The 17,315-nt window shown below is 38.5% G+C and overlaps 1 protein-coding gene and 1 long non-coding RNA gene across 5 annotated transcripts in view; one reads left to right on the top strand and one right to left on the bottom strand.

Moving 5' to 3' along the window:
* Nucleotides 1-17,315, bottom strand: part of cdin1 (CDAN1 interacting nuclease 1) — a 54,665-nt gene that overhangs the window by 25,693 nt on the left and 11,657 nt on the right. For both annotated transcript variants that reach the window (XM_085441199.1, XM_085441200.1), the window contains exons 5-9: nt 16,601-16,661; nt 13,506-13,578; nt 2,455-2,534; nt 2,029-2,078; nt 539-606 (exon numbers count right to left, since the gene is read on the bottom strand). In XM_085441199.1, coding sequence (XP_085297325.1) covers nt 539-606; nt 2,029-2,078; nt 2,455-2,534; nt 13,506-13,578; nt 16,601-16,661 — 332 coding nt within the window. The remainder of the gene's footprint in view (nt 1-538; nt 607-2,028; nt 2,079-2,454; nt 2,535-13,505; nt 13,579-16,600; nt 16,662-17,315) is intronic.
* Nucleotides 3,389-6,459, top strand: LOC146686357 (uncharacterized). Of its 3 annotated transcripts, none has more exons than XR_014916690.1 (4): nt 3,389-3,666; nt 4,081-4,144; nt 4,504-5,113; nt 5,708-6,459. It is a non-coding gene; the product is annotated as an uncharacterized LOC146686357 (long non-coding RNA). The 3 variants fall into 3 exon arrangements; XR_014916689.1 differs by having other exon boundaries at nt 3,389-4,144; nt 4,504-4,656; nt 5,023-5,113; XR_014916688.1 differs by having other exon boundaries at nt 3,389-4,144.

Here is a 17,315-nt window from a genome sequence, read left to right as displayed (position 1 = left end):
TCAGCTTTGATTAAAATTAATGGTCCATTCCTGCTGTTGGGTAGCTTATTTCCAATCCATTTATCAGATGGGGTGAGGCTGCTTCAGTGGCCCTCGTGCCCCTCGAACTCTGACAGCTTTAGAACAGTCTTCTGTACAGCCCTGAAGAAAGGTCAGCACTCCATGTCCAAATAAATGATACGGCCGTAATGACAGTGGGAATGATTCTTATTCTTCATCACTCATCTGACCGAGTAAATGATGATGGGATGGGGTGATATGAGGATGGGGGGATTCTATAGTTCCATACCTGAACATTCCATCTTCATTTAATTTGATCTGAATATGGCAATAGCATCAGAAAAATAGATGATATTCAGAGAACAATCTGTTTGATTTTCTGTAAACATCAAATCCCCCAAAACAGCTTTACGCAGAGAGAAATATAAATAAATAAAAAATATTTGCAGTCAAGAATGTCCATATGGTTCCAATATGACTTATGAGTTGTTTTCATTTTCATGTTAAAATGTAATGAGAAGGTCAAAGGATGGCTTACCCAGAAAGGAAAGGTTCTTCTCCTTCAGTTTTTCCCGGAGCAGCACTTCATGCTCATGGCCTATGGCACTGAGAATCAAGTCAAGGATTCCAACAATACTACGATACATTTGACTTTTAAATTTAAATTCTCTGGAAACCAGAAAATTCAGTGCTCGACTACATGCACATGTTTACCATCAGTTACAGTTAAGAATCTGCTCTTCTCCATTATTGATTTACTATGCAAAGCAAAAGCCATTTCTCCTCATGCTAACATACAGTAAAGCATAATCAGAGTTCGGGTCAAGTTAAATCTGCTTTCACAACAAATCTCTGAAGTGCATTATCTAAATAAGAAAGAAAAAACAAATGCCAATTTGACAAAATGCATAAAGTGCATAGATGAGATACTCTGCCTAGTACTTTATAATATTTGAAGAAAAAATACTTTTAGAATAAATGCCATATTGTATTAAGGATGTGCAAAGCTTGAAGGCACATAAAAGGAAATATGCAATGATGATGGTTTTATTTTTGAAAGAGAAAAAGAAGCTCTTATAGAAATATATTACCCTCTAAAAACTAAAACAACCAAAATGGTTTCTAATTACATAAATATATATATATTTATACATACTGTAACTAGTAGCCACGCAACTGATTCAATGTGTGGATGACTTCTTTGAAAGAACATAGCAGTGCGGTGGTTATAATGAACTCTCTGTGGCAGAGTAACTGATTTTAAGTTGACACTGAGAGGACTGCCACAGAATGTTAAAAAAGGGGGGGATGTGGAAGGAGGGTATAGGGACAAGGTTGACTGGCTATGAACAGAACAACACAGCCCCACCACGGGCAAGAAAGCCTGGACAGACACAATAACATACGGACGTGCACGTGTACACCGACTCAAATAATTCTCCTCCCCTTGAAAATAGCTGATCTGCTACCCAGCTGGTTGCCCCTAAAAAAGCCCGAGCTCCATTCTGCCCCTACAGCCAAGGTCCTACTAGACGAGTAGGGGTGTGTGTAGGTGGGGAAAGTGTGTGGGAAGAATAGTAATGAGGTGGACAAATTAATTATAAATGAATAATAAATCATTACCTTAAGTTAGACAAATGTAGTAAAAACTTTCTGTAGTGCACATCTGAATAAAATGATCAGAAGTAAATAGTAATGAATTAAAATGCATTTAAAAATATGTATGTAACAGTATTAGCTCTTTTTCCTGTTCCAAAAAGCTTTTGAATTATATTTCTTTTCTTGTATCATAGAACATTGGGTCTGATTCACAGCATGCACATAGAGATGCATTTAGATCAGCCTATCCTCTCCTCCTCTTCCCTCCATCGCCTTCCAGCCCCTGTATGGATGATACTGGGATGGCAGGCAGGATGAAACACTTCCTCTGTGAAGCAGAACTTTTATGTCAGGTGAAGCCAGACACATCTCATCCCCTTCAATAGCTCCTCGTCAATTTCAGGCTTAAAATTTTATGGGATAGGATACTGTTTGATGCAGTCTACCAGTGGTCCATAACAGCAGTCATTTATTGTGCACTGAAAAGAGGGGGAAGAAATATTATGGCGTGCCAAAAGGGTGGGTGGGTGTAAGGGAGGTGAGGGAAGCCCATACACTGCTGGAAAAAAAAGGAGAAAACACAGGAGATGCTGGCAGACTGGCAGGCATGACCGCCGGCTCTCACGTGACCTCATCAGCAAACATGAGCCGCTGATGCCGTCTGTCAGCCAGGTGTAGAGTACCATTTTTTTTTGAAAACTCACTGTGCACAAGCAATTTTCGATTTGTTAAGTAGAGACACAGCAAATGCCTTAAAATAATAACATTTCATATAATTAAATAGAATTATCTCTCTCAGGCAATTAAACAGTTCTCTGGAAAATGTTAATTAAGTACAAAACTTAAAACCCTTACTTGGTAGACATTACTGGCCAAAATTTGGTCTGGAATTAAAGATGGCTCCTTCAGCATGCTGTTGAGGACTGATTTAGATGCTGAGAATAAGACAGCAAAAGAAGAGAGGGAGACAGACAGAAAAAGGAAAAAAATAATGACCAAATAATTTTATTCAAGAAAATGTCTAACTGCTGGATTTAACCAAGCAAAACAGTTAGTGTTATAAACAAAACCAGCCCGGACAGCCTCTAACCCACCAACCTGTGTACAGTATTTCTGCACTAGCCTATTAGATGGTTGCTTGGTGTCTGTACAGATTTTCTATAGATAAATGTTTCAGTCCAAAGCACAGGCGCTTCATGTAGTTTATCTATGTTATGAACGCTGACTATTCTGCATCTCTCATCCCTATTCTTGCTCTACTAACATTATAAATCAGAAAGGGAGGCCTGCGAATCGACTCGCTGTTACTGCAACAGCAAAAAATTCCTTAAATCATTTCTTAAAAAAGATTTGGATTAAATGGATTGTATCACCGTGTGACGAAATGGTTGAGGCACACCATTTTAGTGATATATATGTACACATGCGCCTGACAGATTTGGCGCATTAGAGACAATACATGGAATGTTTCTATTCACATTTCAGGCATGGATGGTGCCTATACCAACATCGCAGAAGTTCTCAAGCGCATCTAGGAAACTGCACACAGTATATAACGGTTATAGACACGATGGCTTATTTAAAAATTAATACAATTTTGAAAAAAAAAGTTACAAAAAAATGTAATAAATCAATTGATAGCCATCTGGATCATTAGGCCTCTGTTAGATAAATTTCACCCACAGAAAGGCGGGCTGTTCTTTTCTATGCTCTCATCCCCTACACACTTAGGGAAACTACCACAAACAAGATAGCCATTGCTATGATCCCTCATCTACACTGAAAAAAAGGGACTGACCATCTCTTGGATTTATGTAAGCATCTTGCATGCATTTAACACAATTGCCTCATGTTTTAAAGTTAAATGTAACTATATAGTGTAAAAACTACATGATATGCAGAAAGGGTGTATTAAATTGTTCATATCATGTTCAGGTGACGTAAGTCAATAAGATAGCAACGTTAAATCTCGTGAAACCACGCGTGATTTCATCTCGCGGGCTTTGGATCGTGGTTTAAAAAAGGCATCCATCTCAGTCAAGTCGAGCAGCCAACTCTACGTTTTTGGTATGTCTTGATTTTTTGAATTCATTTTTACCATAATTCAGCCAAATGTAGTTAAACGTCTAGAGTGTCGCCATGTAACATGCTAAAAAAGAGCCGTTAGCTTATTTGCTGTTTTATCTGTTGTCAAAGAATTGGCGCTTTTTCATTTGAATTTGCCTTTGGCACAAGAGCCGTAATATCACATTAAACCTAATTACGAGGCACTCATAACATAATTTGGTTTTCTGTGTGAATAGATTTGTCAACTGACTCTTCAGTTACATTGTGTATTTACTGCACCGTGGTGTTAGTGAGATTTTGGACATTGAACAGCTTTAGCTAATATCATCAGCGGCATTATGCTAGCTTACATCCCTACCCCTCCTGCCCTCACCTGCTGTCCTTTTGTTTTTGTTTTTTTTGCTGCACATTGAGAGATGACCTCTATTCTGCATTTCACCAGGAGTCAGCTGATGGATTGTGGGTTCAAGGTGTTATGGTAAGAAAGTATATTCTATTTTCGTTTCTGTAACTTAATTATAATAGGTTTTTTATAATTATTAGGTGCATGCATACTCACCCTATTAATACAACTGAGAGATCCAAAATCTGCCATAGGTTTAACTTATACCTGTATGTATTGCCAGAAAGGTGATTACTGGACTCGCATTAATGCACACTTGAACTGAAATGAGGTTGTAACTTGTGGGTTGTTGGGTTGCAAATCAGAAACAAACATCTTTGGATTTTTTTTTAATCCCATAAGATCTGGAAACACAGTTTTTATTCAACAAAACATTACTGATTAACCAAGCACAGTGCCTGCTGTTATTTCAAAATAATTTTATGTCATTTCAGATAAAATGCAGCATTCCAGTGCATCCCAACCATGCCTTTACAGTCAAGGTTTCTGACGGAGCTGAGTTTTTCTCTGACAGTCTGCTGAAAGTGTTTGCAAAGTGATCGGGGGAACAGGGCACAAAGCTAAAGGATGTAGCTGCCATGATGACAGTAAGAACTTTAAAATTCTTTAACTACAAAGTGTATATGTATTGCATTAGGTCAGTAAAAGATTTTTATGCTACATCCATTGAAACAGTCAACTATTACCTGTGAGTAATGATTCCACTAAAAGGATGCCATAATTTTCGTCATGCATTTACTGGCCCACTGAGAAAAAATTATCTTTTTTTAAAAATATATGTTCTGGAAACTATATATCCATAAAGTTGATGTCAAACAGGAATTTTTGATATTGCTTTGTAGATGCTGGTGTTGCATGTTGACTGGTTTAAAAAGTCAAGAGTTTTTGTCTGGGATCATTTTCTTCTGTGCTACTGAAAAGTTCACAAATCTCTGTTTTCTTTGTTATAATAGTCAAGGATGACATTAATGCTCGGAGTCCCTCATCAAAGTGCTCCGCATCTGTGTGAAAGACAATTGCAACATCTTGGTGCAGGAGTTCATGGTGAGTGTTTTATGAGTAGATTGTGGCTTTGCAACATTTAAAAATGCATTTAGTTATCCACTTGATCCTCATTGGACTGGTTAGGACCAGTAGTCCTCTTTAATAATTTGAAGTTCACATGAGGCCTGGTAGTGAACTCGGCCGCCGGCCCTTGAGGCCCCATCCCCACCCCTGTATTAGGGGTCACATCAGTGTGAAGAAACTTTAAATTTGTCATTCTAATGAACAAAGGAAAATCCCACCAATATTTATATTAGCTTTTGTTTGAAAAAATGACCAACTGACCAACAGCTAACCAAATTGTGGGGCTGAAAGTCTAAATTCTAACATCTTCTGAGTGACATAACCTGGATTTCTGATGGGCCGGTGTCTTTCTAACAAAAACTAATGTAAAGCATTTGAAATTATTATGTTTTTCACCCTCTCTTAGAAACTCTGTTAGACCATGAATGGCAGCATGGCAGGCCACTCTTTGGCTATAGCTATTTACTATGTTGCTTGCATTGGTTTAAATTACTCTAACATTAGAACTGGTAGATTCAAAAGAGATGAGTTTAAAAAGGAATCTTAAAGAAATGTTTTGTGTTTAACCAGGACTTGACTGAGGCCACTGCACAGATTGAGAAAACCACAATGAACATCTGTCTCCAGAGGATGCGGCAGGCAATGACTTTTCTGATGTTGTTCTTCAAGATCTGGATAACGTGACCTTTGCAGTAGCCATGCTGTTTGGACCTTTTTTATTCCTTCAACATGAGTTACCCATCACAACTCTGCTACACTTTTGAGGTGATTCAATGGGTGGTAATGGAGTTGGATGCAACTCAGCTCTCAAGAAAAGCTCACAACTAAGACAAAACTGCTCCTGCAACGAAGCTCACTGTTATGCATGTGAGGTGACCAGCTCTAGGTGAGAGGACATTTAAATCTCACACTTGTTCTGCTGCATTTTTGAAGCTCAATTCCAGGAACGGATCGCAGGGTTCATTTTTATATACTCTGCAACTGCCATGAGGACGAGCCGTTTTTTGTTGTTGTTTGTTTTTCCTTTTGCTCTGTACAAGTTCTGTTTGTCTGTTTGGCAGCATTTTTAAATTTCTCTTTGTATTTTTTCTTTCTTTTACTAGTGAAGAGATGTAGCGTGAACAGTTATACAGTCTAAATATCCCATATGGGTCGTGTGAAATGGTATTTTCAGTTTCATTCAGTTGAAGTAAAGAACGTTGAATATTTCTAAGTGTGCTGTTTTGAACCAAGATGTCACAGTATGATCAGTGCTGTAATTTTTGACAGTCACTGTATCAATGTTATTTTTGCGTCTCTTGAATAAAGGTTTTGACCTGCAAGTGCTAATTTCTTTAGTTATTGGGGTAAAATGGGTAGTGTTAATAGGAAGGTGTTTGCCAATTCAGTAACCTAATTTAATGTTAATGGAAACTAACATTACCTCAAATTGTTTAGTTATAATTGTTGTTTAACTGAATCTTGACGTTAGAGGCCTTAAATAGAATGTTTTGTATTGTTCTTTCCCAACATTTTTCAAAAGAAACAGTCCAATTTCTTTGCTGTGATTGATTCCAGAGAACACGGAAGAACTGACATTATTTAACTGTTGATTTATATAGATTCAGTAGAGGAGTAATGTCAGTTTAATTCTTTACCTACTGTCAATGCAGTGAAATTAGACATTTTGTTTTGAAAGGTTACTGGTGGATGCCAGCAACCATCTTGGAAGAGAACAATACAATCTGTTATAAGGCCTCCATTTGAAAATTGTGTATTTGATACTAGAATATAATAGCAAAATGTAATTTGAAGATAACATGTAGTATTTAAGTGACCAAGTAGTATTGGGTAAAAGTTATTGAATCATGTTGGGATAACATGAGAAAATTGTGAAGGATTAAAATATTCCAAGAGCTCAAATTACTTCATCAAAACATGTTTAAGTCACATTTTATCAACACAAATTGCACAAGTTTATTGAACATGAATAAATTGTGTTAATTTAACTCAATTGTTTAAGTTGCTGCCAAAGCAAAACATCTGTGTGCAACAAATGTCCACCATTGAATTAAGTAAATCCAACAACATATTTTTTTCAGTGTACCTTATGATGAAATAAAAAGTAGAGGAGGTGGAAGAAGAACAAAAGCGCCTCCTCCTTTCTTCGTCTCTATCTTTTCCTGCATAGGCTTTTTTTTCTTGTTTTGTGCAACCTGCTTTCTGTTTTAGTCTCTCCCAGCCAGCTACAGTGCTCCCCCCAGCCCATCCCATAACCCCACACTCCCTCTTAGAGCTGCAAGGCACAGGGCAGTGCTTTATTTCTCTGCTCATTTTTCTCAGAGATTGGTACCTTCACACGCAGATCCATACCATGCTCCTGTGCAATGCGGGTGGTGGTGAAGAAAGAGGGTTATATTTTCCCCTTGAGTTAGGACACCTCATGACAAATGATAATGGATAATCAATAAAGTGGGAAATATGAGGCAGCAAACTTTATGAAGCCAGGAGACATATTACTCCCCAACAACACTGGTTTCCCTTAACAAAGTCACTACTCGACTGTGCCTAATAATCTGAAGGAAAATCAAAGGACCCGCAACCACATCAGCAATATTGGCAACTTATTCCACTTTAATGGCATTTTGATTGATTTTTTCCCTCTTCCTAATGGTCTTTTTATAGATTTGACGCTGTTTCTGCAAAACAGTAGTGTGTAATAAACCTCCCTGAAGGCAAACGTTAGCCATTAAAGCTCTTGTCTTACTAGCACTCATAATTGGAGGTTGACCACCACCACATTTTGGTCTCTCACATAACACACACTTTCAGGACTAGAATTCTCCCTGTCTCTCAAGCTCTTTGATATTTTTTTGTCGACGGCCATAATAAGTGCCAGGATCTCTTTCGTCTGCGCTTTTTGAGGGATGGGGTTAAAAATAGCCATAAAGAGGTGACCTTGGCGCTGACATTGTGGAATTTCAGCCAAGCATTGACCTGATGAAAATGGAAGGCCAGGCTGCTAATAAATCAGGATGCTTTTAAAATGAGTTTACCCTAATGCTCATTCATCACGGGCTGTAATGCCATTTGCAGGCCCAGGATTCGCTGCTGTGCACAAACACAGCAGTAAATAACAACAGGGCCCTTGCATCCTTCGCATCGTTGCAGCCTCCAACATCAGCATACATTTATTAAAGACGCCCCCGCCTTGCACGGCAGCACACCTCTAGAACACCCTGAGCTCCTTTCTGCTATATGCAAACATACACACACAGAAACAAAAACACACAAGCAATGCTCTTTAAATACACACGCTCAAAGCACATACAGAGGCACACATAAAAATGCGTGCAGAAAAATAAAAAGCACAATCTGTAGAACACTAGACACGGAGAACAAAGCCCTGCAGCACAACTTTGCACCTTGTAAACATTCACCAAATTTACTGTAATTGTCCCATGCTGGTATAAATTCTGACTAAGGCACCATATCACACCGTCAACATCTGAACAAAAGGAACAGAGAAGAGGGGAATAATAGATGTGAAACGCTACACCTCCATAGGGATTTGCTAAAGAAAACAACCAGTGTAAACAAATCACAGGCCTGTTTTCATATGCAACTCCAAAACAAGATAAACTATATAAGGCAAGGTAACGGCAACAGAACCTTGGCATGTTTTCTCATTGCTTACTTTCTTTCATTTGTAACTACTGGGACTCCTCTTTTCTCCACTAGGGTGAAAAAGTCATTATCGCAAACACAAAAAAACAGAGAGAAACCTCATTAAATAGCAACATTTGTTGAGGGAGGACTGTAATAAACAATAACGGATGACGATTGTTATTACCCCTGACACTGATGAGCTCCTTTGTAAGTTTGTTTATTAATTAAAAAACCCACTATTTTCCACGGGTGGGGGTGGGCAGTTACCCATTTCCTCTATATGCCCACACCCCCGCACACTCCCCATGCGCAAGCCATTGAGCTGTGGAGGGGCACTCGTTCATCAAACTTCATGGAGCAAGGGAGAGACAGGTCCTGATAATGTGCACCGCTAAAGCTGATTTTCCATGATGAATCTCGGAGCATATAAATTGGCTAATATCTGAAAACATTTACAGATACTAGAGGAATTGACTACTTGTGGGACATGATGGATGAGGCTCTCCAACACTGGCCGACAGCTCTGCAAATCTCTGCGGTTGCCTAAAGCCCTCATTTGATTTTCCAATTTACTCCTTTTAAATTTATCCCCCCGCACTGAGAAAAAAGAAAAAAGAAAAAAAACAGAAGATGGGAAAGAGAGAGAGTGGGAGATAGGGGGTGGGGGGTATGTGTTTCTTTTTAAACTATCTGTGGTGGTGTGTAGGTGCTAGTTGATGATATGAGGTGGTATCTCCTGTGCAAGAGGAACTCGGTCCCTGAAGAGGTTACTGGGGCAGAACTGATCTGCTTCCACCTGATTCCTTCTGATAGCGGTGAGATGAGACTCCACATTTCTCTGTGTATGTGTGCGTGTGTGTGTAGTAATAGTAGATCTGGGGAGGCACTGCTATGGAGAAAGGCTTCCCAGGTCAGGCCATTAGACTGTGGCAGAGGCTGACTGGAGCTTCTCTGCTGAAAAGGAGTAATTAGTATACTTGTCAAGTGAAGTACCACGGTGCTGCTTACCTCCCTCGCAACCGCCCCCTTGCATACACACATGCACACACTAACACTCATGCTGTCTTTGCCTCCTTACTCCCTCCCGTCTTGCTAATGAAGTGCCCTTGCTCTCATTATTTGGAAAAAAAAGGCTTCATATACACACCCCATCTCTGCACATTGGAGAGGTGTAACAGAGAAGAGAGGAGCACTTGAACACAAGAGGGAAGGGACCATAACAGTCATAGCGACCACGTTGAAAATTTGCTCCGATAAGACCCAGTACAATATTCAGTTATCAACACGTTTTATCTGAGAAACATTAAAGTTATTATAAATCCTGTCAAGTAACCAAAGGATCATAGTAGACACTAAGATTCTCACAGTGTTAACATCAAACACGGGACATTTATAACCTTGCGTACAAGGCTTCTGTAAAGGAATGTGACAATAAATCTTAAAGGCGGTCGAATCACATAGTTACAAAACATGGAGTAGCAATCTAATCTGGAGCTGGGCCTTGGGAAAATGGAAAAGGTCAAATAGCTAGCAAAATTGCCTCCTCAAAAAGTATGTCTAAATCTAGAGGCACATCAACTCCTGTCAAAGGAGGAATAGAAAGAAAGATGAAGAGATAGCAGGAGGGGGAGAAGACAGAGCATTGGCTCCCCCAGTGTTTTTGCTGTGACTTTGAATCTACTACTAGATACGACCATCCTGTATCTAATGATACAGAATAGGAATGACAGTATAGCTCTCTGCAGTGTTATACTTTCATTTACAGAACTTTTCATTGGGCTGAGATGTGTTAGCTGTGCCTATAATAATGTTTTCATGAGATCTGTCCCTACCACTCCTGTTAATGCAAACCTTTTAAAATGCACAATTGTTAGTTCAGCTCTAGTAATTGTCGTTATTGGGATTCACTGCAATTCCATCCATCCACACATTCATTTATCTTCTTCTGCTTATTCAATTCAGGGTTGCGATGGGACTGGAGCCTATCCCAGGTATCAGGGCGTGAAATGAGGCACACCCTAGACAGGTTGACAGTCAATCGTAGGGCTAACTCAGCGACAGATGACCATTCATGCTCATATTCTCATGTATACCCGATTTACAATCACCAGTTACTCTAAGATGCACATCTTTGGATTGTAAGAGGAAGCTGGAGTACATGAGAGGACCCATGCACTGGCAGGCATGACCCCTTGTGACCTCACAAGAAGGTCCTCGACTTGAATCCATCAGCCAGCGAGGGATTCTCTGTGTGGAGCTGGCACATTCATGCTCACTGAAATTCAGTGAAATTATTATCTTCATTTTTTTTTCAATCACTTATTTGAAATATTTGAAAATGTATAAATATTTACAAAAAATGTAATCATTTAAAAATGTATTCCTCAAGATTACTGAATATTTAAAAACAATACAATTTTGCTTTATTATCATTATGTATACTTTCATAAAATGAAATATAGTATCCAGTATATTTATATAAACAACACAGACATAGATTTAACCAATAAAAAGACTTATAATAACCACTTGACTTAAAAAAAGTTTTTTTTTAAATTTATTAATAGTTTCATAAAACTTTTCTATCATATTCACAACCCTGACACATAAGCTGGATACAAGTCTGGAAAGAAAAACAAAGAAAGTACTACCCTGCAAGGAATTCTGGTGTATATACTAAAGCTGTGTCATTTGGGTGAACAAGTGACCCTCCCTATTGCCCAGCTTCAAAAGACAAGAAGCAAAGACCATTATGGATGTTGATATTGCATTCAATACATAATAAAACTGCTTTGACTGTATTGATTCATGTACAAGCATCACCAGATAGTCTTTCACTTTGCTTGACTGAAACACTCTCCAATATTTCTGCTTCAAGGAAGGGGGATGGAGTTTGCTGGTGCTGTTGTCATGTTGAGGTGTGGCAGTGTGGGTAGCTAGTGGGAAGGACGATGTGGGATTGGTGGGGGATAGGGGGTTGCAACAAGCAAGCAAAAAGCAAACCAAAAAAAACCCCACACACTAGGAAGGTACAAAAACAATTTAAAACTCTGTATTGATCCGGCACTAGTGATTGTACATATATTCCATAGTCCCAAAGGCCCCATTCATGTGTCTCTTAAATGCAAGGGGAAAGAGAAGAGGAATAAAAAAAAAAAAAACAACGACAATGGTAGGCAAAGGCAAGCCACTCACCCTGTTGGAGGTAATGTCCCTTATTTAGAAGTCTATTGATCTTTGCAGTGAGCCTGCCTGCCCTTCCTCTAGAGTCTGACTAAAACACACAAATACACACAAGCACACTGGAGATCTGTCCGAGGCTGGAGGGAGGATGAAAGATATGCCTGCCAATAGCACTGAACCAACCTGTTAGCTAATTGTCAGGAAAGACAATTATCCTTGCATTGTTTCTTTGTGGAAACAAATTACTGCACTATATATATATATATATATATATATATATATATATATATATATATATATATATTAAATATATATATTATCTATTTCACTAGATAATATATTATGCAAATATTTACAACATGCATTGCATGTGAAATTATTCTTTGAAGGAGCATGATATTATTTGCTAGCATCCAAAAAAGTGAGATGCTGTACGCCTGTAACTCTGCTCAAAATTAAACAAGGATTTTCTAGAACATTTCATCTGGTACAAATCTATTCTGAGCAATAATAAAACATTTTTTCACTGTATGGAGATGGACAGATGCAGTGTGCCATTATCTGAGACATAGTGCTTGTGGATGAATGCCCTGTTCTACAAGCAGCTCAGACTAGTATTTTGACAGGCAGCGGATAACGGTGGGTCCAAAGCAATCACATCTTTGACTTTGACAAATGGCTGTGCTGTGGCGAAGTTGAAAATAACACACATCCACTTTAATCTCTTTCTTGATTAAATTGGAAGCACGTCTTTTTGACATCATGTGATTCGCTCTCAAAGTAGTGACTACTGCACAGACAGAAAGTCCTCGGGATAGACCCACTAAAATAATATGCATATGTGTGATACTGGAAGTTCCAGAGTGTGGGGATGGGAGGGGAGAGGAGGGGGAGTTGTTTATTTTTTGTTATAAATTAACAATGTGACTAAAACTGGTAAAACGCAGGAATTTTGGACAAATACAGGAGAAAGACACTAACCAGACTACACATGGGCAACAATTCCCACAATTTCTGGAAAAGATCTTTGACACATTCAACAACAATATTTGTGTCTGTAATTTTGTTCTCCCACAGTGTGTCCATCAGCACTACCTAGAAATGGTTTGCTTTTTCTGCCACAGTCTTCCCTCAACTCAATTTCCTCTGCAGACCCCAGCAGGCAGCGAGGAAGAGAAGGGAATGAGAGAAGAGGAGAATGCTAGCGATAGATGGATGCATTGGGGGATGAAGGAGGCTGAGGGAAGAAATCAGGGGTGTTATAAATAACACTGATGAGGTGAGCTACCATTGATCCACACTGCAGTTGAGAGGTGGGTGGTCCTCCTAGTACTTAATTGCCAGTCATGTGCCCTGGGATGCAGCTACTACTAAATGTGGTCTATCTCTCATTAGGGTTTGACAGGCTGAAAATACAGCAGCTAGACTGGAATTGGGACTCAAACAGAAAGGGATTAAAAAGACAAAGTGCTACAATTAAGACTGATGGGGAGAATGATAGAAAGGACAGAGTGAGAAATGGAAAAGTGTTACTCACGCATTCCACCATCCTGGCCCTGAAGAAACCTGTCCAGGATGATACGAGCCATCAGCGCAGGAGACAGATCCACCTTTACACAGATTAAAAAAAAAAAACAAAAAAAAAAACATAAAAGGAAAGAAAAAAATCAACAGAAAAAACAAGCAGCTTAAATAAAAACAGACTTTACTATCAATGAGGAATTAATATTCACTTAAAAGATGGTGGAATTTATATTCCTCTCTGAAGAATTGCTTGAGAAAAAAAATCCCATATATCCAGCTGGAAGTGCAAACATATTTTAAAGAGCCTAAGACTTACGACATTGAAATTGAACAGCCAGTTTACCTTTGGCTGATGTCACATAGATAATAATGATCGTAATGGCTCTAAATTATATTATTGCGTTTCAAAACCTTGACCTTACTTTTGACAATCCGCGTGCAAATTGGTCTTTGAAAGCATTGCTTTGCATCAACCTTTCCCACAGGAACAAGAGATCGCTTATTACACAGCCAAGCTACCTGGCTGAATTGCCTTTCCTTCTGTCAAACAGACAACCTGAGTCTCTCATCTTGAAAGAAAAAGCAGCACATACTGTGCCCAGGCAAGAGACAATGGAGAGCTTTAATCATAGAATGATCACCAAGGCAAAACTATAGGAACCAATAGGACACACCTGAGGGATGGTGGGAATGTAGTCCTTAATAGGAAGGAAAGAACCTATGGCAGCAGCACTCTTTGAACACAAACACACCTTAGAGGTGAGCAGTGTTTATGGTCGAGTGCAAGGAGAAAAGTTGACAGGTAAGAGAGCACGAACGACTGATGGTGAATGTGTCTCTCTGATCAGTGCAATACATTCCTACATACTAAAATTGTTGTTATTATTACAATGTTTTATTAACATATTAAAAAAATACAACAGTTATTATAAAGAACAGCATGACAAAAAATATATATGGGTGCATTAGCATAAGATATATTTTTCCAAGGTCTACATTTGGCTAATGCTGAAACAATATACGGCGAATAAAAGAAGATGCATTAAGTCATTCACTACTAAAATTCACAGCTTACTCAGTATAGAGGGAATTAAAACATTGCTTGAAGACTTTGCCATTCCTAGCCAGCTCATTACGAAACAACATTCTTCCAGCCAAAGATCATTTTTCCTCTTGTTAGCATAATTGGGGACCAAAAGTGAATTTGCCCTCAGCTTGCAGTGAGAATGGAGTGTTTCATCTTTTCTGTGATGCTTCCTTGTAACGCTGGGAGCAGAGATGCTTCTGTCTAAACAATGTCTTTTTACCCACAGTAGTATTTGTTAACATCTCCATAATATTGCACTAAGAAGGCAGCTAGTAAAAAAAAAAAAAAAGCTTAACATGTCTATAATAATTAAGGGGTGAGCAAAGAGTTTACATCTTCATTAAGACCTCTGATAGTACTGACTCTGACTTAGCATTTGTAACCTGCAGTTACAGTAGCTTTCTTTCTTCTCTCTAATTCTTCTAATTTCCCCTCACTATCTTTTCTCCCTTCCCTCCTTTCTCTCCGTGCTTCCTGGCCGGCTCACAACTCAAACCATCGAACCCTGAATAACCAGAGAAAATCAGATTCTTGGTAACCTGCATCAGAGCTGACACATGAAAAATGGCAACATTACCAATGCAGGCTCAGCCTGAATAAAGACTACCTGATTAGTTGAGGTACATGCATCTCCCTAATTTTCATATTAATCATGAGTCCATCTTCATTCCCTGGTTATAACACACATACCTTCATGAGTTTAACATGTGACTAAGAATCACAGAGCCTAAAAAGAATTCGTTTTTATTAAAACTCTGGTTTTATCAAACTGTAAACCAAAATGGGTCGCACAGTGCAGCACAACTGCACCTGTTCTAATGCCATATTCAAGTAATATTTGCATAAAATTCCCATAAAGATAGAAACAGTGAATGTTGAGTCCATCTCTGTTTCATGAGCTTCTTCTAAGGGCAAAAAAATATCTATGAATAGTTTTCATCACTGTTAATCATTTTCCTCTGTTGGAGATATATTGTCTCATAAAGACATGAAACTACATCAATTAGCAGTCTGGGAGACCATGAGTGCTTGGTTTAGATGTTAAGTAGCATATTAAGATGACAGTTAAATGGTTCATAGACAGTTATCTCTTAGCTGAATTGGATCCTTTCAAGAAAAAAAAAAAAATCAAGCGTCAATTAAACGGAGAATGAATAATGGCAGTTGGCTTTGAGGTACCACTGATGCATGTGAACTACTGTGATTTTAGATTAAGAGACCCTCGAATTTCATTGCCTAGTGCACGCGCCAATCAAAATTCAAGTGCAAATTTAAATGTTTAAAAAGGTTATCGGGCCTTTTCTCTTCCTTTATAATCTGTAAGACGAAAAATGTCGTGAACTTACAAAAACTGAATGCAAAGATTTTCATTCATTCAGTAAGAAGTAATGTAACCATCTAAGATGTAGTGTATTGAGACTATAGTATAGTTGGATTTATATTTTGGAACACTTAACAAGAGTTTGGCATTACCCTAAAAATAGCAAACATTTACTAACTAGGTTTAAAATATAATAAATATAAGTGATCACTTAAATTCTGAAAGAAACAGGTTTCTTACAGCATGAATTTCCAACCTACCTGAGTTTTGTACCACTGAATGACATGGATTTAAGCTGCACATAAACAATTGCTGCTACATCAACAAGACTACAAATTCTTCACTGAACTCGCAAAGAAAATAACAGATCAAATAATAAAGAGAGGAATTAACTAATGACCCCAGTCTCACCTGTCCGCAGTTTGTATCAACTCTGCCTCAACTGCAATTTGGAAAATTACATAATAAAACAGAAAAAGTATTTTCACATCTGCTTAATGGAGCCGAGCGCTAATTACATTAAATAATTGATAATTGAGCCAACCATTTTACCAATTTTGATAATGACTAACAGACAAGGAAGAAAATCAAAAACTGCAGCCAACTGCTATCTATCCATTTATAGAAAAAATAAAGGATAAACTCAGATGTGTTTTTCATTGGCAAGTAAAAAGACATAAAAAAAAAGTTATGCCATTACCTCATTGGCCAATTCAAGCAGGACAGGAGCAGTAGGCTGTGCCTTGGCTTCACTCAGATACCTTCATTATAACAAAGAATAACAAGAGTAGTGAAAAAAAACATGACCCACAAAGGCAGACAGAAGGGTAGAAGGGGGCTAGATCGGGCTAGCCAAGACATGCTAATGTCCCAGATGACTTTGCCCTGGGTGGCATATGGCAGGCTCCGTGTGGTTAAAACAGCACTGCTTGAAGGGCTTCAAATTTCCAAGAAGCCAGACAAGCATATGATAGTTAGTTAACCCCTGCCGCCCAAAAAGCCTTTTTTCCCTCGCCAGCTAAACCTGCAATACACTTCAGATCTTACCCAGATCATCTCAGAGGTTTGTTGTTGTAAGTAGATTAGAAGTGCATTATCCAGCTTTATTTTCTCCAGAACAGTGGCCTAATAAGCTAGATAAAGGCTAATTGCAATATGCAAAGAGGCTTTTCCCAATACAGTCTGTTTTCAGTTCTTTCTTTCTTTCTTTCTTTCTTTTCTTTTTTTAAATTTAACCATGCTCATTGAATTACAGATAATCATCCCATCATAAGCCTGTGTGTAAGGCAAATGTCCAATGGTTGGTTTATTTATTTACTTTCCTGCTTTCAGTTTGACACGGAGAACAGAGCTTTAGCCTAGCAGGTGCAAGTGGGGGTCGGGAATGAATCCTGTGGGTGGTGATTTGTTTGTAA

The sequence above is a fragment of the Copadichromis virginalis genome, linkage group LG19, assembly GCF_057382275.1.
Source record: "Copadichromis virginalis isolate Kocher_CV1m ecotype Utaka linkage group LG19, C_Virginalis_male_GT1.1, whole genome shotgun sequence".
Lineage (NCBI taxonomy): Eukaryota > Metazoa > Chordata > Actinopteri > Cichliformes > Cichlidae > Copadichromis > Copadichromis virginalis.
This window is presented reverse-complemented; position numbering and strand designations above follow the sequence as displayed.